This window comes from Bos mutus, chromosome 19 (assembly GCF_027580195.1).
Source record: "Bos mutus isolate GX-2022 chromosome 19, NWIPB_WYAK_1.1, whole genome shotgun sequence".
NCBI lineage: Eukaryota > Metazoa > Chordata > Mammalia > Artiodactyla > Bovidae > Bos > Bos mutus.
This window is the reverse complement of record NC_091635.1, coordinates 29,103,735-29,128,126: the sequence shown is the minus strand read 5'-3', so window position 1 is coordinate 29,128,126 and position 24,392 is coordinate 29,103,735. Positions and strand designations below refer to the sequence as shown.

General features: G+C 40.8%; 1 protein-coding gene across 4 annotated transcripts in view; it reads left to right on the top strand.

The window, feature by feature from the left end:
* Positions 1-24,392, top strand: part of STAT5B (signal transducer and activator of transcription 5B) — a 66,325-nt gene that overhangs the window by 20,338 nt on the left and 21,595 nt on the right. For 2 of the 4 annotated variants that reach the window (XM_070389854.1, XM_070389853.1), the window contains exons 2-4: positions 19,328-19,465; positions 22,734-22,890; positions 24,032-24,121. In XM_070389854.1, coding sequence (XP_070245955.1) covers positions 19,338-19,465; positions 22,734-22,890; positions 24,032-24,121 — 375 coding nt within the window. In that variant the 5' untranslated portion in view covers positions 19,328-19,337. Of the gene's footprint in view, positions 1-18,513; positions 18,537-19,327; positions 19,466-22,733; positions 22,891-24,031; positions 24,122-24,392 lie in introns of those variants that run through there. The other 2 variants (XM_070389855.1, XM_070389856.1) reach the window with 2 other exon arrangements.

Here is a 24,392-nt window from a genome sequence, read left to right as displayed (position 1 = left end):
CTCATCTAACACACTAACAAAGTCATGCTCAAAATTCTGCAAGCTAGCCTTCAACAGTATGTGAACTGAGAACTTCCAGATGTTCAAGCTGGATTTAGAAAAGGCAGAGGAACCAGAGATCAAATTGCCAGCATCCATTGGATCATAGAAAAAGCAAGAGAATTCCAGAAAGACATCTACTTCTGCTTCATTGACTATGCCAAAGCCTTTGACTGTATGGATCACAACAAACTGTGGAGAATTCTTAAAGAGATGGGAATACCAGACCACCTTATCTGCCTCCTGAGAAATCTGTATGCAGGTCCAGAAGCAAGAGTTAGAACCAGACATGGAACAGTGGACTGGTTCCAAATTGGAAAAGGAGTATTTAACTTATATGCAGAGTACATCATGCAAAATACCAGGCTGGATGAAGCACAAGCTGAAATCCAGATTGCTGGGAGAAATATCAGTAATCTCAGATATGCAGATGACACCACCCTTTTGGCAAAAATGCAAAGAGGAACTAAAGAGCTTCTTGATGAAAGTGAAAGAGGAGAGTGAAAAAGCTGGCTTAAAATTCAGCATTCAAAAACAAAGATCATGGCATCCGGTCCCATCACTTCATGGCAAATAGATGGGGAAACAATGGAAACAGTGACAGACTTTATTTTCTTGGGCTCCAAAATCACTGCAGATGGTGACTGCAGCCATGAAATTTAAAAGACGCTTGGTCCTTGGAAGAAAAGCTATGACAAACCTAGACAGCATATTAAAAAGCAGAGATGTTACTTTGCTGACAAAGTTCTGTCTAGTCAAACCTATGGTTTTTCCAATAATCATGTATTGATGTGAGAGTTGGACTACAAAGAAAGCTGAGCGCCTGATTGCTGCTTTTGAACTGTGGTGTTGGAGAAGGTTCCTGAGAGTCCCTTGGACTGCAAGGAGACCCAACCAGTCAATCCTAAAGAAAATCAGTCCTGAGTATTCATTGGAAAGACTGCTGCTGAAGCTAAAACTCCAATACTTTGGCCACCTGATGCAAAGAACTGACTCATTTAAAAAGACCCTGATGCTGGGAAAGATTGAAGGCAGGAGGAGAAGGGGACAACAGAGGATGAGATAGTTGGATGGCATCACCGACTCAATGGACATGAGTTTGAGCAAGCTCCAGAAGTTGGTGATAGACAGGGAAACCTGGCATGCTGCGGTCCATGGGGTTGCATAGAGTCAGACACGACTGAGCAACTGAACTGAACTCCACCGGTCTATCTGGAGGAACAGGGAAACAGAGGGTTCAGTTCAGTTCGGTTCAATTCAGTTGCTCAGTAGTGTCCGACTCTAATAAGAGAACTAAATTCTTATTTTTTTAGAGGATAGAAAATAACTTGTTGAGAAAAGAGAGAAATACACTGGGAGGTGTGATTAGCAAGAAAGCAAAGAGGAAGAGAGAGGGAGCATCTTGGAGGATGATTTAAAAAGTAACCCGTGCATTCGAGATTTCAAGCAGAATCTTAATCCATGGACTGTTTTCCTTGGGACTTGGGGCCACTACTCCCATTTAAGGCAGAGCGAGTAGTGGTGTCAGTCGCTCAGTTGTGTCCGACTCTTAGTGACCCCATAAACTGTAGCCCACCAGGCTTCTCTGTCCATGGGATTCTGCAGGCAAGAATACTGGAGTAGGTTGCCATTCCCTTCTCCAGGGGATCTTCCCAACCCAGGGATTGAACCCAGATCTCCTGCATTGCAGGCAGATTCTTTACCATTTGAGCTACAGGGAATCCCCAAAGGACTGTTCTAGAGCCTCTTAAAACATCAAACATAGAGTTGGTTCTCTCTCTGTATCCCCTGCTCATTGCTCTGGGCAGATCACTTCTGTCTTCTCTGATTCCATTTCTCAGTCTGTAAAATGAAGGGTCAGCAGATTCAGAACCATAAGACTTTGAGCCAAAGCCATGAGACTATGAAAGGTATTCTTTAAATTGAGTTTTTATGTTGTCGATAAATGAAGGTGTTAGTATGCTAGAGACAGAAGTATTAACAATGAAAAATTACCCAACGCCCAGACTGGCTCCTGTTGGAGAGGTGGAAATGGTCGTGATGGAATTCAGATAACCTCAGGGCCCTGGGATTTCTGAAGTTCAGAACACTTAGAGAATCTTCCAATCTTTCCTTCTTAAATGTGAATAGACGTCTATTGCCATTATTGCTTTGTCCCCACTTCTCCCAAATTTAGATCACCAGTATTTATAAAGTTTACCAGTCACAAATAGATTCTTGCATTTCCCATCCCTTTTTATAGGGACCTCTTTCAGTTCGGTATGCTTTTAGTGGCACTGACTTTGGTTTTCTTTACAGCAGCAGCTGCTAATTACTGACAGCTTTTGAGCAAGCAGCTTGTCATTTTTGGCAGGGATAGGGACCATCCATAGCAATTCAAGACTATATTTTCATTTGCTAAATTTACTTTGCTACATGAAAATACATCTAGAGTTAAAACATAGTCTGTAGTCAGAGGTGGCTGTATTTTCTGAAACATTTCCCTGAGTTGGCATTTGGTCCTGTAGTTGAAGGACTCTCAGGTATAAAGCAAAGGTTCAGTGTCTATCAGACCAATGCCATTAGTCCTGAGTCAACCTTCTAATGTTAATGAACATTCTCGATGTAGAAGCTCAACATCTTGTTTTGTCACAATAGTAAATCTCTCTGGATTGCATTTGGTAGTAAGCACGGTAGATACGTTGAGCTTTCCATTTATATTCAGCTTCTTTCTTGAGACATAATTAATAGAAAGAAAGTTTAGTTTGCATAAAGAAGAAGCTTTCTTTGGAATTTCAGCTCATATCATCATGATCACATTTCATGTAATTTTCCTCTTTGAAATCACCTCGAGGAGGTGTTAGCTCTGTTTTACACACTTGTCACGATGTTGATAGAATGGTACAGCTTGCAATTGTATTTACCTTGGTTAGCACCAGTGATGAGTCAAAACCTCCATCACAGTTTCTATAAAGTGTGATTCAGTCCCATTATTCCTGTAATAAGGATTCAAGTTAATGACCTCCGCAGTGTTAAAAATAACATCTCAAAGGAAATAACTGACCTACCATTCTTTCCCCCTAATTTAGGTTCTTTTTGTAACATGGAGGTCTGCCAAAATTATATTTAATTTAAAACACAGTTATTGACTGTCTACCGTGTTCCTAGTACTATGTTGAGGAAATCAAAATGAATGAACGATTCCTGCCCTGGATAACTTACAGTCTAGTAGGTGAATAACAGATAACTCAGAAATGCTTTGGTTTTTATGCCCAGAGTAGGGTAAACTCTAATTCTAGAGAGGTAAAGTGTTCCATCTTTTTTTAAAAATCAGATGCTCAAAATGATAAAAGGCATAAGATACAAGCATTGTGTTGGAGTTTTTGTTGTTGTTGTTGTTTGAGCTAAATATTTTAAAGATTGTATGAAGCTCTCCTTTCATAAGACCCTGGAATTGCCAGGTGCCCCTGTCCCAGATTACCCGGTGTCACAGGAATTCAGATGTGGTCTTCCACATCAGAGCACCTCTCCATGCCTTGGCTTGGTAAACCCCAAATGATCTCCTAAAGGTCAGCTAGTATCTACTGGGCACTGTGCACAGTGACGCAGTTATTTCTGCATTTGTTGTTAGGTATATAATTATTATAGGAATTTACCATTCACATCATGTCTCTAACTTCAGATGCACATCAGCGTCGGGTAGCTTGATGTTTAGTTATCCTGCAAGTAGTTACCAGGATAACTGACTTCAGTATCTTTTACTATCCTATCTTACCCGCTAGAATATTTCACAAGTTGTTTTCACGTCTATAATAGTGATATTGTCCCTTTAATGAGAAATGTTTTCTGCCAGTAGAAAGCCTGAGTTTAGAAGGATCTCTGGTAAATATTGGTAAGAGATAATAATGTAGCTAATGAAAGCCCAGTAAGGAATTTGGGAACAAATAGAATAAAGGTAACCACTCTGCTTCTCATAGGAAATGTCACAGTGTTGATTCTTTGTTTTATTTATCTATTTATTAGGCTGTGCTGGGTCTTTGCTGCTGTGCGAGCATTTCTCTAGTTGTGGCGAGCGGGGACTACTCTCTAGTTGCAGTACTCAGGCTTCTCATTGCGGTGGCTTCTCTTGTCGCAGAGCTCAAGAGACACATAGGTTCAAGGACACATAGGTTTCAACAGTTCTGGCTCCCAGGCTCTAGAGTCCGGGCTCAATAGTTATGACGCATGGGCTTAGTTGTTCTGTGGTATGTGGGATCTTCCCGGACCAGGGCTCAAACCCATGTCTCCTGCATTGGCAGGCATGTTCTTTACCATTGAGCCACTAGGGAAGCCCCACAAAGTTAATTCTGACCACTGGTGGTCAGGATCTAGGTTTAGGCCTCTTTGAAAAATCACCCACCCCCAGCACGATTCTCGTTAATTCTCCCACTCCTTTTTGTAATCTAAAGCTTTTGGCTGATTTCTGATTTGATTGAGAAGAGTGAAGGTGAACCACCAGATTCCTAATACGGCTTCCTCTGTTTGAAAGCTTGGCATCCTGATGTTCTCAGGCCTTTAGGGAAGGGAGTCCTATTTAAAACATTTTGGGAAAAAAAAAATTGGGAGATTGTCAAATAATTTTTGTTATCCGTGAGTTGCACTTTGTTAATTCGATTTGCAGCTTTTATCATAAAACAGTGTTAAACCACAGGTATCATAGTCAAGAAAAGCTCACTTGATCAGGTGAAGTTTTTAATAAATAAAGCCCAGGGGTTGAGGGAGAAGGCAATAGCACCCCACTCCAGTACTCTTGCCTGGAGAATCCCATGGATGGAGGAGCCTGGTGGGCTGCAGTCCATGGGGTCGCGAAGAGTCGGACACGACTGAGTGACTTCCCTTTCACTTTTCACTTTCATGCATTGGAGAAGGAAATGGCAACCCACTCCAGTGTTCTTGCCTAGAGATTCCCAGGGACTGGGAAGCCTGGTGGGCTGCCGTCTATGGGGTCGCACAGAGTCGGACACGACTGAAGTGACTTAGCAGCAACAGCAGCAGCAGGGGTTGAGAGTGTGAGCACTGGAAATGGGCAGCTTAGTGCTGATCCCATCTCCTCCACTTGTGGCAGGACTATGGGCAAATTTTTCACCTCTTAAGCCTGCTTCCTCTTAAATAGAATGGGGATAATGGACTTCCCTGGTGGCTCAGACAGTAAAGAATCCGCCTGCAATGCAGGAGACCATGGTTCTATTCCTGGGTCGGGAAGATCGTCTGGAGAAGGGATAGGCTACCCACTCTAGTATTCTTGGGCTTCCCTTGTGGCTCAACTGGTAAAGAATCTGCCTGCAAAGCAGGAGACCTGGGTTGGGAAGATCCCCTGGAGAAGGGAGTGGCTAAGCACTCCAGTAATCTGGCCTGGAGTATTCAGCGGACTGTATAGTCCGTGGCATTGCAAATAGTCAGACACAACTGAGCGACTTTCTGTAAGCCTGCTTCCTCTTAAATAGAATGGGGATAATAATCCTACTGCCTCATAGGATTGTCATAAGGATTAAATGAGGGTGCATATAACATGCACACCACAATACATGATGTAGTAAGAGCTCCTTGAATGCTTCTGTTCTACTGTTACTCTTATTCTTGTTACTACGGCTTCTGCTGCTACTGCTGCTAAGTTGCTTCAGTCGTGTCCGACTCTGTGCGACCCCAGAGATGGCAGCCCACAAGGCTCCCCCGTCCCTGGGATTCTCCAAGCAAGAACACTGGAGTGGGTTGCCATTTCCTTCTCCAAGTACTCCCTATTTTTTCCTTTCCAGTGCTAATTCCTTTGTTATTTAAGATTTGGTGATTAAATGTAAAAGTCTTGAAAACTTAATAGTTTGTGCTGTTTCCAACATGAAATAGTTTCTGGTGTGGGTAGCAATAGTTAATTCAGCATATATAACAACCGAATAAGTTTCTCCTTGAACTCCAAACTGTCATTTCAAAGGAGGTATTCTCAGAGTGGGGTTACGTACCCTCCATCATCAAAGCCTAGAATCTTTATGAAAGCTTGTCTCACAAGAAGCCTGTGTCTGTGCTGCTGCCACCACCTGAGACTACTTGAGTTGGACGCCACACGGAGCTGTGACATGCTGGTAGGGGTCCTTCCCAAGGAGCCTGTGACACACTGGCAGGAGCCCTTCCCAAGGAGCCTGTGACATGCTGGTAGGGGTCCTTCCCAAGGAGCCTGTGACATGCTGGCAGGAGCCCTTCCCAAGGAGCCTGTGACATGTTGGCAGGAGCCCTTCCCAAGGAGCCTGTGACATGCTGGTAGGGGTCCTTCCCAAGGAGCCTGTGACATGCTGGCAGGAGCCCTTCCCAAGCAGCCTGTGACACACTGGCAGGAACCCTTCCCAAGGGCCCGTCACAGTTTCTTGTAAGCTGGATATAGATAGCTAAGCCAGGAATTGATCTGGTTCAGAAAACTTAAAAGTCTTCCTTTTTCCTTCCCTCTTCTTCACTTTTAAACTAAAAAGATTTAATTTTTTTGCCTCTGGGAAGGTTAAATGCCTAGATGCTCTCTTGAAGTCTATGTGAGAATGCGATATTGTTTCTTTGGGGGTAAGGGGTCTTTAATATTGTTCCACAACTATTAAGGGTTGCTACCTAACAAAGATTTAAGATCATATTTTCTATCTTCTTCCCCCTTTTGTTACTAGTTGTACAGTCTTTTCACCATGTTTTGTCTAAGGAAATGTATCTCCCTTGTATATGTGCATTTGCTGATTGTCAGCACTGAACCTGGCCAGTGCCTTAGCATGTTGGATAGCTGGTTGGACTTTAGTTAGAGAAGAGGAAAGCTAAAGATTTATTTTTAAATCAGTCAACTAGGGGCCTTCTATGTGGCCACATTTATTATAGACAAAATGCCACTTTATTTTTAGGTGGAGACTTCTGGAGCATTAGTATTGATATAAAGCCTAGGATGGTTCCAAACCTCGTATTGAAGTCCACATTAAATCTGGTAGTTCTTGAGTCCCACTGCTGTTTAGAGTGTGGCTCCATGTGATCTTATTGTCTTTAACTTAGTCAAGTGAGACACCGCATTACATAGGTTCTAGGTCTCGCATTTGCTTTGTTTTTCTCTGGAGCTTTACTGGAAACCGAATGCTGTTGCGTACTAGCTACAGAAGCAGGAGGGGAAGTTGGCAAGAATTAACTGCTTTCTGTTTGGTCTGTCTGAGGCAGCTGACCTTTTGGAAGGAAATCGCTGCTCTTTGCTTCTTCCTGTAACAGTGCAGCCTGTGAAAGAACATATACACAGAAGGGTTCTGCCGCTATCCTGGCTGCTGGCTTGTCGTGTAAGCTGTTAGTTAAGAGGTGGGCATCTCTCGGTGCAGCTGTGTGTGTTGTAGGAGCAAGTACTCAGGTTCAGGGAGCTGAGCTGTGTGTAGACATGCCAGTAGATAGTATCTGTTTCCAGAAAAAGTAGTTTGTTTTAGCAAAGATAATTGTATTTTATTGCCAAGTCCCAGTGTTTATGCTATGGACACTTGCTTTGTGTTCAGTTTTAATTCATCTTAATGTTGAATGTCTTGGTATTAGTATTATTTCTTATACTGGATCACCTGTTTTTTCCTGAGAGGCCATTTTTATTTTTCAAAACATGAGCTCTTAGTTTAATGTCATTTCCATATACAAACTGCTACATTTAAAATGGATAACCAGCAAGGACCTACTGTATAGCACATGGAACTCTGCTCAATGTTTTGTGACAGCCTGGATGGGAGGGGAGTTTGGGAGAAAATGGGATACATGTGTATGTATGGCTGAGTCCTTTTACTGTCCACCTGAAAGTATCACAACACTGTTAATTGACTGTCAGTTCAGTTCAGATCAGTCGCTCAGTCGTGTCCGACTCTTTGCAACCCCATGAATCGCAGCACGCCAGACGTCCCTGTCCATCACCAACTCCTGGAGTTCACTCAGACTCATGTCCATCGAGTCAGTGATGCCATCCAGCCATCTCATCTTCTGTCGTCCCCTTCTCCTCTTGCCCCCAATCCCTCCAGCATCAGAGTCTTTTCCAGTGAGTCAACTCTTCGCATGAGGTGGCCAACGTACTGGAGTTTCAGTTTTAGCATCATTCCTTCCAAAGAAATCCCAGGGCTGATCTCCTTCAGAATGGACTGGTTGGATCTCCTTGTAATCCAAGGGTTAGGCTCCAATGTAAAATGAAAAGTTGAAAAAAAAATTCAAAAATAATAATAAATGTAATTTCATCTCAGAATTAGAATTAACTTCTTACCATATCTGCTGCCCACTGTTGGATCCACTGTTTCTGCAGGAGTTGTTTTACTTAGACACACTGAGTATTATACCCCACACATTTGCATTTTCTTCAGGAAGCTTCAGTTGGGCTTCCAAATTGGCATATCATCCAGTGAGCAGGCCAAGGGCTTTCCAGGTGGCATTAGTGGTAAAGAACCTGTTTGCCAGTGCAGGTAAAAGTAAGAGACTTGGGTTCAATCACTGGGTTGGGAAGACCCCTGGAGGAGGGCACAGCAACCCACTCCAGTATTCTTGCCTGGAGGATTCCAAGGACAGAGGAGCCCAGTGGGCTGTGGACCACAGGACTGCACAGAGTTGGACACAACCAAAGCAGCTTAGTATAAGCAGGCAAAGGAACTAGCTGATGAAACATCTCTTTCTTAAAAGATTTTAGTCTTCCATCATTTTAACCCAAACATATTTAGGTTCATTTTTAAAATTTTGTTTTCTGAAAGGATTTATCGTCAAGTACAGAAATGAAGTTGATTATAATTATTGGTGAGTGCAGAGAACATAGCTACCTGAAAAGGGGGCAGGATACCATATTCTTCTGCATTTAATTTGAGTTCAGTTTATAGGCATGCTTTCCCAATGTATTATTGGTCTCTTTCCAAGATTTACTGTTAATAGTAAAGACTGTTGAGTGAGCATCAGTGTCGGTGTACAAAAAAGGTGCAGAGAGTAACCTCATGAGACTGACGGCTGGTCTGTCCTTAGCAAGGTGGCCCTGCAGTGCTTCTTTCCTGTTCTTGGAAGCTGGCCTCATCTGTTCAACCTTCCAGAGATAGGGAAGAATCCAAAAGGGAGTGCAAACCTTGTTTTGGCTTTAGGTATAGGTTCTGGCACAAACTAAGTTGATATCAACAAAAGAGGACGATTTCCCCCAGCTCTGTTGGCCTTTGACTAGGAGTAAAGTTAGGAACTGGTGGCTAAGGCTTTCTGGAAGCTGATCAGGTAACTGTTTGCTTCCGGAGGCCTTGAATTGTTACCCTGAAACTGTCAAGGGCCTTCACCTAGGGCAGTTGTGTCCAGGTATGTTGCCAGGGGTAAGGGAAATAGAGTTTTTAAAAAGGAATTCTTGCACTGCTGACAGTGGTTTTCTATGTATTTCATTCCATTTACTGTTGGCACAAGTTTGCAGTGACCATTGCTTAGTCATGTCAAAGATGAATAAGAGCTAAACATGAATCTGAGTATGTATTATTTCTTACCTTGAAATAGGACTTTCTCAAATACCCTCTTTTTTCTTTGCTTTTTTTTTTCTCACAAGTCACAAGAAAACTTTTTACATTCTAGCTCTACTCCTTCTGAGATCAATAATCTTCAACCTGGTCTAAGTTCTAGTTTACTTTTTTTTATTTTGGTATTCTAAACAATTTGGTATGAAGATTTTCAAACACTCACAAAATATAGTGTATAATGAATTTCCATAGATTCATCAGTTCAGTTCAGTTGCTCAGTTCTATCCGACTCTTTGTGACCCCATGGACTGCAGCACGCCAGGCCTCCCTGTCCATCACCAACTCCCGGAGTTTACGCAAACTCATGTCCATTGAGTCGGTGATACCATCTAACCATCTCATTCTCTGTTGTCCCTTTCTGCTCCTGCCTTCAATCTTTCCCAGCATCAGGGTCTTTTGCAATGAGTCAGTTTTTCACATCAGATGGCCAAAGTATTGGAGTTTCAGCTTCAGCATAGTCCTTCCAATGAATATTCAGGATTGGTTTCCTTTAGGGTTGACTGATTGGATCTCCATGCAGTCCAAGGGACTTTCAAGAGTCTTCTCTAACACCACAGTTCAAAAGCATCAATTCTTTGGTGCTCAGCTTTCTTTATAGTCCCTCACATCCATACATGACTACTGGGAAAACCATAGCTTTGACCTGATGGACCTTCATTGGCAAAGTAATGTCTCTGGTTTTTAATATGCTGTCTAGGTTGATCATAACTTTTCTTCCAAGGAACAAGTGTCTTTTAATTTCATGGCTGCAGTCACCATCTGCAGTGATTTTGGAGCCCAAAGAAATAAAGTCTGTCACTGTTTCCACTGTTTCCCCATCTATTTGCCATGAAGTGATGGGACTGGATGCCATGATCTTAGTTTTCTGAATGTTGAGTTTTAAGCCAACTTTTTCACTCTCCTCTTTCACTTTCATCAAGAGGCTCTTTAGTTCTTAGCTTTCTGCCGTAAGTGTGGTGTCATCTGCATATCTGAGGTTATTCATATTTCTCCTGGCAATCTTGATTCCAGTTTGTGCTTCATCCAGTCCAGCATTTTTCATGATGTACTCTGCATATAAGTTAAATAAGTTCAAAACCTACCAAAATTTTGTTAATCCTTTTTTATATACTCCCCACATAAACACACTTTTGTTTCTTCTAGGGTTTATTAAAAGAATAGTATGAGCAGTTGAGTGCAAGATATTTTAAAGGATTTAAATAAAATAGATGTTAAAATTACAAATTAATCTTATCTACTAATAGTCTTGAACTATTGCTTGAAAACACATTGTTGCTATATATTGAAAGTAATAGAATTGTATTTCCTTTTTTTTTAAATGTATAAATATCTCATGCCCTCCTTAAATCTCAAGACTACTTTACTTGTAAGAAACTGCCATAACCTGGAACTGTCATGATGGGAAGTATTTCTACCTATGTCTTTTGCACATCCCTTTATATTTAATTCCTCTGGGATAGGGAGCAGTGCCAATTGCCCATAATTATTAAACTTATATTTCAGGTTTTACATTTTGAACAAAATTTAATAAATAAAAAAAGTTACAAAAAATTGTACCAAAACTTCTTCACCTAAATGTAACAGCTGTTTATAGTTCTCTCTGACCTTCCTCTGGTATGTGTCCTCTGGCAAACATGTGTACACTTTTCATTTAGTATCCTTTACTTCTAGAAAATGTGTCTACAGCCTTATATTTTAACATAGCCTTTATATTTCACTTAAATTGTTGCACAGTATTCCATCAGATTAATATAGTTTAATAACCAGTCTCTTATTTGGGACATTTAGATTACTTCTTAATTTCTCACTGTTGTGTATCCTACTGTCTAACTATTGCCCTTAGGAGTTGACCTCATGCTGAGTGTTCTTCAAAGCAAATTTTGCTAAGTGGAAAATTTTTTATTTTATTTTTTCTCTTATTTGGCTGCACCATGTCTTAGTTGTGGCATGCGGGATTTTTAGTTGTGGTATGCAGAAGCTTTTTAGTTGTGGCATTCAAACTCTTAGTTGCAGTATGTGGGATCTGATTCCCTGACCAGGGGTTGAACCTGGGCCCGCTCCATTGAGAGTGCGGAGTCTTAGCCACTGGGCCACCAAGGTAGTCCCCAAGTGGTAATTTTCAGTGGTAAGAGGGAGTCTGTGAACTTTAATGCAGAAAATATTAGGAACGTGTAGATTTATTAATAAGCTGACTTTTAAAACTTCAGAACAGAAGGGAACGGATTATAATTCAATGGTACAGAAACTCAGTATATTGAAGTAGCTGAGGAATTTGTATGTCCTGAACTAAAGGATTTGACCTTTTCAAAAGACGGTCTAAGGTGAGTTGGTCTCAGTTAACAATATAAAATGGGTACAGATATAAACCCTCATTCGAGGGACTTCCCTGGTGGTACAGTATTTAAAACCTCTCCGCTCCCAGTGCATGGGGCCTGGGTTTGATCCCTGGTCAGGGAGCTAGATTCCACATGCCACAACGAAGACCCAGTGCAGCCAAATAAATAAATTTTTTTTTTAATAAATAAATTTAAAAGCCTACATTTGAAATTCTGAGGCTGACATAGGGCTACATAGCAGCCTCAGATCATTTCTGACTTTTCTGTAATGCAGACGGTCATTGTTTGGGGGCTATAGTAAATGTTTTTAGTTACCTGAAAAATATTATTGATGTAGCTTCTTCCCAAGTGGGCTGTCCAAGTTGCTTAATAGATTGCAACACAGAAATAATGATAACACGCACCCATTCAAGCTGTGGGCCAGTGTGGCACAAGGGAGCCCTTCTCCCCCCACCTCCTCCTCTCTCCCCAAAGTAATATGTTGTGATTTCACTGTGACGTAAAGATTTAAGACTGATTGTCTTCCCAGAATTTTATCATCTCTGTATTGCCTGGCAAATTTTTCCTTGTTTGTTTCTTTGTGAGCCAAATACTTTTATTCGTTCTGTTCTCTTCCCATCTGTTTAATAATCTGATTTTATTAGAGAATTGCCTTTCCGATGGCTTATAAAGTAGTGTTTAGAAAAAAATTTTTTTAAAGAGCAGATGGCTCCAGTGTTGACCTGCTTCTAGATGGGATAGTTTTACACTAACCTTCTTACTTGATGTTAGGCCAATTTTAGTATGAGCAAAGTCTTAATCCTTCATTGCCACAATTTCATAGTTTTCTGTCCCTCCAAGTTCCTACTACTAGGTAATCACTGCCACTGAATATATGTTTTGACAGTAAAGCAGGAAAAAACAACAGAGAACTTGCTGTTTATATTCCATCCAAAGTCCCTCAGTCATTAAGTGGTGCTGATATGATTAACAGTTTTGAATCCTAACTCCTTGCCAGATCACATTCTTTTTCAGATCAGAAGCAGTGTTTATACATCTTGTTTCATCTGCCAAGTAGCCCAAGCCTTTGCGCAGATCAGAGCCCTGCAATATTAGGTTTCTGATTCTAATTTCTTACTCATTTTCTTCCTTTAAGTTATGAAATATAACAAACATGCAGAAAAATCCAAAACACAATATGACAGACTGCGACCACAAGTCCTGGGACAGTCAGCATGGTGCAGAGGTAGAGTACAGGCTGGGGCCAGGCTGCCCAGCCCCCGCCCAGACGGTACTCCTCAGCAGAGTGGGACATGGGGCAAGTATTTCACCCGCAAAAGAAACCCATACCCATTAAAGCCACTGCCCATCCCCCTAGCCCTTGGCAACCACCTGTCTGCTTTGTTTCTATGGGTTTGCTTATTTCTGACATTTTCTTTAAATGGAATGCACAATATGTGGCCCTTTATATCTGGCTTCTTTTACTTAGCATCATGTTTTCAAGGTTTATCCATATTATAGCATGTTTCAGTACTTCATGCCTTTTTACTGTTGAATAATATTCCATTTTATCTGCTTTATTTCACCATTCATATCCTTATTGTCCACTCATGTACTGATGGACATTTGGATTGTTTCTGCCTTTTGGCTATTATGTATAATGCTGCTATGAACATTTGTGTGCAAGTTTTTGTAGACATATGTTTTCATTTCTCTTAGGCATATACCTAGGAGTAAAACTGCTGGGTCATATAGTAACTCCACATTTAACCTTTTGAAGAACCTCCAGATGGTTTTCCAAAGTTATTACACCATTTTACAATATTGTTTAATTTGCTAAACCTCAATTTCTTCATCTATAAAGTAGGAACAATAATAGGGCTACCTCCTAGGGTTTTTGTGAGGGTTGTATGAGTAGACTCATAAAAGCCCTCATTGCTGTAAAACAATGCAGCAAGTGTTCAGTAAATGACATTAAATGATAAATCTGGATGGTGGATAACAACACTAATAAAATGTTATTTTAATTCAGTTTTCATTCTTATTTCTCACGTTTATTTATCAGCGGAATCAAGATATTTGTTGCTGATAATTCACACTTTTAATTAGTAGGAGTCCTTCTTTGGAAGGAATAGGAGAAAGCTTTGCTCCGGCTGCCAAGCAAACACATCTGAATGGATATTCCTTTTTGGAGTCTAGTGTACTTATGACAGCCTTGCTGTCACTGCACTGCCCTTCACAATTCTTAATTCCTTTGTTCAGAGGTGAGGGAACAGTCCTCCCAGTGCCTTTCCACCAGCCTCCATCAGTTCTCATCCATGAAAGTCCTGGTGCCAGTGAAATTGATTAAGAGATGGGCTTTTAACAGGGGGTAAAATATATGGGCAGGATATTGGTTAAGGAGAAAGACAGCAAGAGCTCTTTGTGGGAGGATTGACTTTCAGAAGGTACTTATTTGAAGTGAGTTAAAATTGGAGGTGGGGAGAAGGACACCGTTTTGTCAGTTTAAGGTTGCAAAGTCAGAATAAGATTGAGCATTTGCTATGAGCCAGGCACTGTTTTAAGCATTTGCCCATGTTAACTCATTTTTACAACAACCCCCGAGAGACATTATTTTACAAGTAAGGAAACTGAGGCCCAGAGAGGTTTAAGAGGTTATTAAATCTTTTGTAGAACTTTGTTTAGGTGAGCTTGCCATTATCTCTAGAACTTGAACTCCATTGTAGAGAGTTTGGCCCTGGAATGGAATGGAGCAGTGGTTGTGATGGGGTGGAGAAGACTTACAGAATACTTGAATTATACACGTGAATCCGGCAGACCAAATCCCTGTACACGTTTTTAAAAATATGTATTTATTTGACTAGGCCGAGTCTTGGTTGCAGCCCACAAGATCCTCAGTCTCCACTGTGGCATGCAGGAGCCTCAGTTGTGGCGTGTGGAATCTAGTTCCTTGACCAGGGGTGGAACCTGGGCCCCCTGCATTGGGAGCACGGGCTCCCAGCCGCTGGACCACCAGGGAATTCCCCCCTGTGCTCATTTGAAACTCCCACTCTCATCCCAAGCTAGAATTCATTCTTGCAAGTGGCAGGTATGCTTGGGGAACTTTCTGTGGTCCTGCCATCTGCTTCTCTTCCCCTACAGTTGGCTATAGCATGACTTTAGCCACAATATTTTAGAAGTCTTCAGAGAGAGTGATTTTTTTTTTTCCTCAAAGCTTTGTTTTACTTCTCAAAGGGAAAGCATCTCATAAAAAGATATTTCTTACCGGGACAAAATTATCCTTAAATCCCACCCACTCATATCGTTTAATTTATGTAAACAGACAGTCTTTGCTTCAGTTTTCATTAAGTCTATAACATTATGAGCTATTAGACTTTGAAACCCTTTTTTTCAAGTGCCTGTGGGTCTGCTGTCTTTGGGACTCCTAGGATATATCCAGATATATGGGGTCCACGTAGATACTTTATGCTTTCAGAAAGCACAGGATTCTACATCCAAGGTGGTTTGGGGTTGTTTGGAATGCTTATGAGCAATAAGAATGCAACTCGCAGAGTTCAAATAGTTCTCATCTTTGGCTAAAAATAAGATTGTATATCCATTTCCCAGTCTTCAGAGCTGATGATTTACCAGAGATACAAACCACTTCCCTTGTCAGAACATCACGCATTGAAGGAGCTGCCCGTAAATAAGCAGAAGAGAGCATGTATCGAGGACAGACATGCAGTTTCTGTGTGTGGGGTGGCGTCACTATGTGTGATACACACACACTATACTGAGCGTGTGGGGTGGCGTCACTGTGTGTGGTACACACACACACTATACTGAGCGTGTGGGGTAGCGTTCTGTGGCTGCATGAGCACTAGTCAGAAAGGACAGGGAGTCAGCTGACGCCGGGTGTAGGCTTAGCCTAATAATGTGTGTAGGACATGTATGAAGTTTTGATGTGCATGAAGAAAAGCACCACTTAGAGTCTAGGTTTTATTAATACAGTTGGTAGGGAGAAGTCATTTTTTTTTCTAAACTGCATATTTTAAATTGTTACATGATAATCTCAGTAGGTCATCTCATATTCCATGTGTAAATAACTTAGTTTAAAAATAAAATAAAGATGATTTGTACTGCTTAGTGTTTTTATTTTACATTTTTGGCCAGTGGTAGGCAAAATGTACTTTCCAGCTCTATCAAAGCATTTTTTTTGTAGTGAAATTAACGTATATTGTATTTATCAAAATAAAGAGGTTACCACCTTATGTTTATCAGCTGTTATCCTTCAGATGGCATTTTAGAAAGGAACTGTTGTGGCATGTTCATATTTAGAACCGTAAAAAATATTCTGAAAACTTCTAAGAGCTCAGCATTGTACTCTTGTATAAAAACCAAGAACTAGTACAAAGCTTAACAAAATGGTGTGACATTTATATAATATTCCTGCCTATGTGGCATATCAGCATAGTATTTCTTTCTTAAAACAGTAATAGACTCCTGGAATTATGCTCAGGCAGCAGAACTTGTGACATATTTACTAAATATTTGGTATGTATTTATTTACTGAACAAATGCTTACTACTTTTTACTTACATGGCATGCCACCATAGTGGGTACTCACTCACTTACTGTTCTTATTCAGTGGGGAAAACAGACAAAAATTAATAAAATCTAAAAGAGAAAATTACAAACGGTGCCATATGTGGTTAAGGGACAGATAACCCACTCCAGTGTTCTTGCCTGGAGAATCCCAGGGACGGGGGAGCCTGGTGGGCTGCCGTCTATGGGGTCGCACAGAGTCAGACATGACTGAAGTGACTTAGCAGCAGCAGCAGACCATTATTAATATAGACTCACGCAAAGTATATCATTTTCTTGACTTGGTATTTCATACTGATATCTCGTTCCATAATGACTTTGGAAAGAGCTGATAGATTTAACCAAATTCTGTATATACATTTATTTATGTAACAACAAAAAATTTTCTCAATGCTTATTTGCCAGGCACAATTCTAGGCCCAAGAGAAAGAGCATAAGACAAAACAAAGTCACTGTGTTCATGGTGCTTTCTCCCTAGTGGGAAGTCATTAAACAAATATGTAATAAATGTCAGTTCAGTTCAGTTCAATCACTCAGTCATGTCTGACTCTGCGACCCCATGAATCGCAGCATGCCAGGCCTCCCTGTCCATCACCAACTCCCAGAGTTCACTCAAACTCATGTCCGAGTCTGTGATGCCATCCAGCCATCTCATCCTCTGTCGTCCCCTTTTCCTCCTGCCCCCAATCCCTCCCAGCATCAGAGTCTTTTCCAATGAGTCAACTCTTCGCATGAGGTGGCCAAAGTACTGGAGTTTTCAGCTTCAGCATCATTCCTTCCAAAGAACACCCAGGACTGATCTCCTTTAGAATGGACTGGTTGGATCTCCTTGCAGTCCAAGGGACTCTCAAAGAGTCTTCTCCAACATCACAGTTCAAAAGCATCAGGAAGTGATAAATGATACCAAGAAAAAGAAAGTGAACTGAGAGGATAGAGAGTTAGCAGACTGCTATTTTATTTGGGTAGACTGAGGAGTATTTTTGAAGATAAACATTTTCCCACAGTTTTCCTTATTTTGTCTCTAGGGTCAATTCAGTTAATGAACGCAGGATGCAAGATCATTTTTGTATCTGTTGGCATTATCCACATATTCATTAAGAGAGCTATGATGAGGTCCTGCTTCTTTCCAGTTCCTTACCACTAAGAGAGATTAAAAGTACTGAATTATTTTCTTTATTCCTGTATCATTCTTGCCTAAGCACCTTCAACCATGACATCCATCCCTTTACCTTTTGTCCAAAAAATATGCCTTGGTATCTGTTCTAATTTTCCAAAATCTTGGGGTATGATGAATCATTTGAATAGAAATTATATTGTACAATGAAATGTCTTCCAGATGTTTGATTTTGCTACGGGATTCCTTCTGGAGAGAACTGTTTTATCCAAGTCTTTCTCTTTGTAATGAGAATTTGAAAAATTTCATCAAATTTCATGGCTGGAATTTGATGTCTTGGGTGATCTCACAGTGATCCCAGCCTTAATGCTCAGAAGCCCTAATTAAAGTTGTACACTGCGCAAATGTTCTATAGCATAGCACAAATCTAAAATAGGTAACTGGCAGCCACCCCACACCTCATTGTTGGCTAACTAACTTGTCCCATAAATAGCTCTGTGTTATGCGATCGGACAACTACAACTAACAGAGAAGGGATTTTTGTTTCATGACACACTTGTGTGGTCTCTGCTATTCAACAAAACCAAAGTTCTAATTCACCAGACCCTGACTGTAGCACAAGGTAATAGGAGAATTGTACAAATCAGTCGTCAGGTAGTTCTGGAAGGGATTCAAGATATCCCTGCCTTGTTTCAAACTCCCCACTGTGGATCATAGTGTTAGAGCAAGATTCAGTTTTAGTCCCCTTTGTGTCCATGAAAGTACAACTTTTTTTTTGGCCACTCGGCATGTGGGATTTTAGTTCCCGGCTCAGTGATCCAACTCAGGCGCTTCCTGCAGTGGAAGTGCAGTCTTAGCCACTGGAGTGCCAGGGAGGCCCCTGCGCACGGGAAAGTAACGCTGCTGCCACACGCTGGTTTCATCCCGAAGAGCTTCTGCCAAATGAATTAAAAATTCTTAGATGAGTCTGAAAAGGTATCGTGGTAGTTTTATAAAACTATTTTTCTGAAATCAAGTGAGTGTTTTAAAAATCTACCCACTGTTGGAATATAATGGGTTTTGTTTCTAACTCTTAGCTGGAATATATTGTTTTCAATGTCCGAAAGATTTTTAAGTGCTTTAATTTTAACAGAACATTGCTTCATAAATTCCTTAGCGGTAACTCAGAAGGTGAACCTTGGGGTTATTTTCCAAAGCCGTCTGTTCCTTTGATGTACAAATAATTACTGTTTAGGTAAATAGTGATAATACGTAGGGTTCAATCCATGCATTAGATATTACCACTTTTCTTTGACTGGGTCTTTTTCAAAATGGCAATGTGTTTATTGCACCTTTTAAAAGTAAAAATACAAAATTTAAATAAGTGATTGTTTAACAAAATCCCTGTGCTACTTATTTATCATTACTGTTGAAATGCTGCTTACTGTTACTTCAAGTTTGCAACACATGTAAAAGAAAGAATATGTCTGTGATATCAAAACTCTAGGCGGTTCTTTCCTTAATGCTGAATTTGTATTTTTCCTTAGGACTTCTGTACATTTTGTAGTCAGAGCTTCATAGACCCAGTTGTACACCTTTCCATGGCCACACTGAATGTCTACATTTTGAAAGCATTTTGAAGCTAAAATTTGGTTTAAGAATACCAATCTTCAGTCTATCAAAAAGGGCTTAAATGCATTTATCGCCAGCCTTTATAATTGAGTATTTACTCTAGTGGATTTAAAAGGGGGAAAAAAACCCAACGCAAACCACTGTTTGTTTAACAGATTGTAAACCATGGCTGTGTGGATACAAGCCCAGCAGCTCCAAGGAGATGCCCTTCATCAGATGCAAGCACTGTATGGTCAGCATTTCCCCATTGAGGTGCGCCATTACTTATCCCAGTGGATTGAAAGCCAAGCTTGGTAAGTGAACAGAGGTTTTTCTGTCATATTTTGTGAGGCACAAGCATATTGAAGTTTTATCAGAAAGATAACATAACGAAGACTCTAAAAGTTGTACATTTGTAAAGAAAATCATGTGACCCATGAAAAGGTATTCTATCTTAAATTTTAAGAAGATGGAATAACTACTGGGATTTTTTTTTAAATAGGGTTTGTTTCCTTTAATAATAAATTCTGGATAAAAGCATTATAATATTGCTGTTCATAAAAAACAATTAGCACATAGGTACCATCTATGGTACTGTGTACTATGGTACTACTGGGTACTATGGTACTAACACATAAGTACCATCTTTCTAGATTCCATATATCCACGTTAACATATGGTATCTGTCTTTCTCTTTCTGGCTTACTTCACTGTGTATAATAGGCTCTGGGTTCATCCACCTTATTAGAACTGACTCAAATGTGTTCCTTTTTATAGCCGAGTAATAGTCTATTGTGTACCTGTAACCACAGCTTCTCTAGAGACACAAAGGATAGACTTTTGGACACAGGGGAAGGAGAGGGTGGGATGATTTCAGAGAATAGCATTGAAACATATACATTACCATATGTAAAACAGATAGCCAGTGGGAATGTGTTGTATGACTCAGGGAACCCAAAGCTGGTGACATCCTAGAGGGGGAGAGATGGGGAGGGAGGTAGGAGGGAGGTTTAAGAGGGAGGGGACATGTGTATACTTATGGCTGATTCATATTTATGTAGGACAGAAACCATCACAATATTGTAAAGTAATTATCCTCAAATTAAAAATAAAATTTTTTAAAAAGTCAACAAAACTGAGTACCTAGCAGTGTTGTAGTTAGTGGAGTTCGTATGAAAACATTGAAGCCCTTGTCCACAGAGTTTAGTATTTAACAGGTCAGATAAGGTATGCATATGCATAAGATTTAATAAAGTATATTATTAACAAGTTTAACAATGATGACTTTGGTGTTTTCAAATTTATATGTAATTTTTATATAGAGAGAGAGAGACTAAAAGACGATACACTAAAATGTTAACAATAATTACTCTTAGTGGCAGATTTAACAACCATGTTTATTTTTCGGATTTCTCAAATTACTGTTTATATATCCGGGGGAAAATTGTTTTTAAATTATTTCAAAATTAGTACATTGCAGTAGACTGTCGACAAAGCCTTATAATCAACAACATTATTGCACGCCAGGCCGCAGGCTGTCTGCTGCTCTGAGCAGGGCCTGGGCACATGCCAGTTACCAGTCTCGAGCTGATCTGTCATGTTCATCAGATACTTCAGGCCTCCATCATCCTGGTCAGGAGAACAGGAGAAACCAGCCTTTAGCTGCTATTTGAGGCGAGCTGTATACCCATCAGTAATGTTGCCTCAGAGTCATTGCGATCTTGTGTTAGTAGCAGACTTCTGTTCCAAAGCTGGAGCACACCAAAGGAAGGCAATTTTCTAGGCAATTAAAAAAATCTCAGCCTCATGCAATTAAGTGAGGAAAAAAAGGTACTAAATGTGAGCATGTCAACTGCACCTCATCTGGTGCTTTTCCATTTCATTTTCATTTTCTGTTAAAGATTTGGAGAGTTCAGGAAAACATTAGTAGGAAGTTTCTGTTGATCTAAAATTTCATTTAGTAGATTTCCCATGTAGTCTTCTTACCAAACGAACGTTAAAAGACTTATGTTGATGTCAAGGAAAACCAGAATTTTATTCGGTTATGGGTTTAAGAATATAAAGATTTTAAGTAAAACATCTTCAGTTCTTCATGTTTAAGCTAAGAAAGTTTGTGTGTGTGTGTGTGTGTGTGTGTCTGTATATATATGTATATCTATACATATACGGAAGAGAATTAAGTTTTAAAGTACAAGAACTGGTAGTACTTGATTTCCGTGAGTTTTGCTTAGAGATTGGCTCTTCTCAAGAGTAGATTCACTACTCAGTGATCTGTGGTGACCTCAATGGTAAAGAAATCCAAAAAAGAGGGGATATATGTATACATACAGCTGATTCACTTTGCTGTACGATAGAAACAAACACACCATTCTAAAGCAACTATACTCCAAAATATTCTTTTGAAGAGTGGATTCCTCAGACGAGGAGCATTATTGCCATTCAGAACAGAGGTGCAGGGCTGCTTCCATTCCTTCAAGGCTTTTATTTAGACATATTTGGTACATAGCACACATATTTAAAATTTGGCTTTCTCTACTGCTTTCTCAAGAGGGCAGATTTGAGCATATTGTTTGATGAAGTAATGCTACCAGTGCTTTGGTGTCGCTGTCTGTGTCCCTGTTAGAAATTAGTTTCTGCCTAACTTCAGGGCTGTGTAGAGATGACAGAGCTGCCTAGCTATCACCAGATCTCTTGTTTGGCTGCAGACCCACCAGCAGTAATGAATGTTATTTCAATCTGACAGCTGTTAGGTTTCTTCAGCAAGCAGAGTTAAGTAATTTAGTACTGCCCAATAGCAATTGTTGCTTAAGTTGTTTAAAAAAGAAAGAGAATCAGAGATGGGGAGAGGGGGAAGAGTGGGGGAAGGAAGAGAGAGGAGGAGGAAGGGAGGGAGGGAGACCACCCAAGCCCTGCTACCAGTTAAGTGGCTCTGAATTACTACGAAGCCTGTAAAGTGATTTTTCTGGTTCATTGCAGGAGTCAGCACTGCCTACATGTCCGAAATCTGCAGCTAGTGATACAAATGGCTGCCTTGTGTGAATACTTGCAGGCTTCATCTGTCTTAATATCATATTTCCAGGGCTTCTTAGAAGTAACTCCGTTAACTCACCTGTCTTTACTTAAGAAATACCCCATGTGAAATTAGCAACACATACAAGTTGAGGCTGGCAAAAACACACAGAACATTCTTGACCCTGTGCCCCCTTCCACCCTTAAAGGGATAACTATAAATAGGAAATTATCAGAGTCCTTATTTCCTTCAGAGCACACAAAGCACTTTCCTTTTCCCTTCGTTCCTAGAAGCGAATAGCATAAGCACCAGAGTGAGTCAGTAGGAGAACGGGCAGTCCACTGCAAAGAAAAAAGAGAAAATATATTATACCTTCCACTAAGGTAACTAGTGGATTGGAAATAGACTTATGTAGATATCTAGTCAGTTTGAATTGGACTGTTGCCTAAAATTTGCAGTGAGCATTATAAAGAAATCACTTGAGCCCCAGAAAAGGTGTGGTGCATTGAGGCTGCATTTATACAGGCTGTGTGCATGTATGTATACATATGTATGTAATTTCTTTCCCCTAGGGACTCAATAGATCTTGATAATCCACAGGAGAACATTAAGGCCACCCAGCTCCTGGAGGGCCTGGTGCAGGAGTTGCAGAAGAAGGCAGAGCACCAAGTGGGGGAAGACGGGTTCCTACTGAAGATCAAGCTGGGGCACTACGCCACACAGCTCCAGGTGGGCGTGAGTTCGGGGCCACGCTCCATGTGAGCCCCAGGCCACACTCTTCCCTGCAGGGGCTCTTCCTTCATCCAGAAGTTTCTCTCTCTCCTTTCACCCAAGGTTGCCAAGCCACATGTGACACGTGTAAAGTTCTTATTGTTTGGTTTTGTGATTGTAGCTGCCATTTTTAAACCTTTTATTTGAAAACCATTTCAAATTTATAGACAGTTACAAGATTGATACTGAGAACATATGCTCAGACTCACCATTATTAACATTTGCTATACGACATTCTCCCTCTGCGCACATGCGTGTACAGACACACACGCAGGCGCACACACACTTGCACAAATACGCGCACATGTACAGATGTGCGCACAGACGTGCACAGTTTTTCATCACTCGAAAGTTGTGTGCGTCATGCCCCTTTGTCCCTCAAGTGCTCCAGTGTCCACTTTCTAAGCATATGAACCTTCTGTTACGTAGTTACAGTACAGTTACCAGCTGACTTACTAACATCTTTTGGGACATTTTTCTCCCCCTCCAGTCCAGGATCGCGTTCAAGATCGCTTATTGCCTATAGTTGTCATGTCTCTTTAAGGAACCATTTGTCAGTCTCCCTTTGTCTTTCATTGCATTGACATTTTAAAAGTAATTCAGCTCCTCTGTTTTTTAAAGGTAAAATGTGCCTTATTTGGGGTTTGTATGACTTTTCCTCACGATTAGATCCAGGGTACACACCCCTGATCAGAATTGGAAATAAGTGATGTTGTGTCCTCCTCAGACTATCACATCCAGAGGTGTACTGCGTCCACCTTGTCCTCCTCGGTGGCAGTAATTTTGGTCGCTCAATCAAGGTGGTGTCCGGTTTCTCCTCTGATACGGCCTTTTAAAAATGTATTCTGTTCCCAAGCATGGTTCCCTTACTTTAAGCAATTTAAGATGTAAGAAGTAAAATAATTTTACCTTCCTCTTGTAATTGAGTTTCCCACAACATGCTTTTCTTGTCCCCATTCACACTGGAAGAGCAGCAGTTCTCATGGTTGTGTTACGAAACGTCTCATCCATCCTGAGCTCTGGCCCTCTGCTCTGAGGTGAGGTTCTGCACCATAGCATGAAGCAGAACAAAGTGATGTTTGCTCTTGGATTCTTTCAGAACACATATGACCGCTGCCCCATGGAGCTGGTGCGCTGCATCCGCCATATTTTGTACAATGAACAGAGGCTGGTCCGAGAAGCCAACAATGTGAGTGCCCTGTGGGCTTGGGAAGTCCTTTCTGGCTCAGCTCTTTCTGGGCCCAGCTTTGTCAGGATCTCTCAGGGTGCGTCTGTTGGTGTCTCTATAAACAGAGCCTTGTCCTAAGAGCACAAAGGAAATAGAAAACTGATCTCTGATCTTGACTGGCTTGTAACCTTGATGAGATCGCAACCACAAAACAATGTGAACAAGTGCAAAATAATTTAACCCCAATTGAATAGTGTTGGAGGAGAGGCACGCTTATATTCAAGGATCCCTG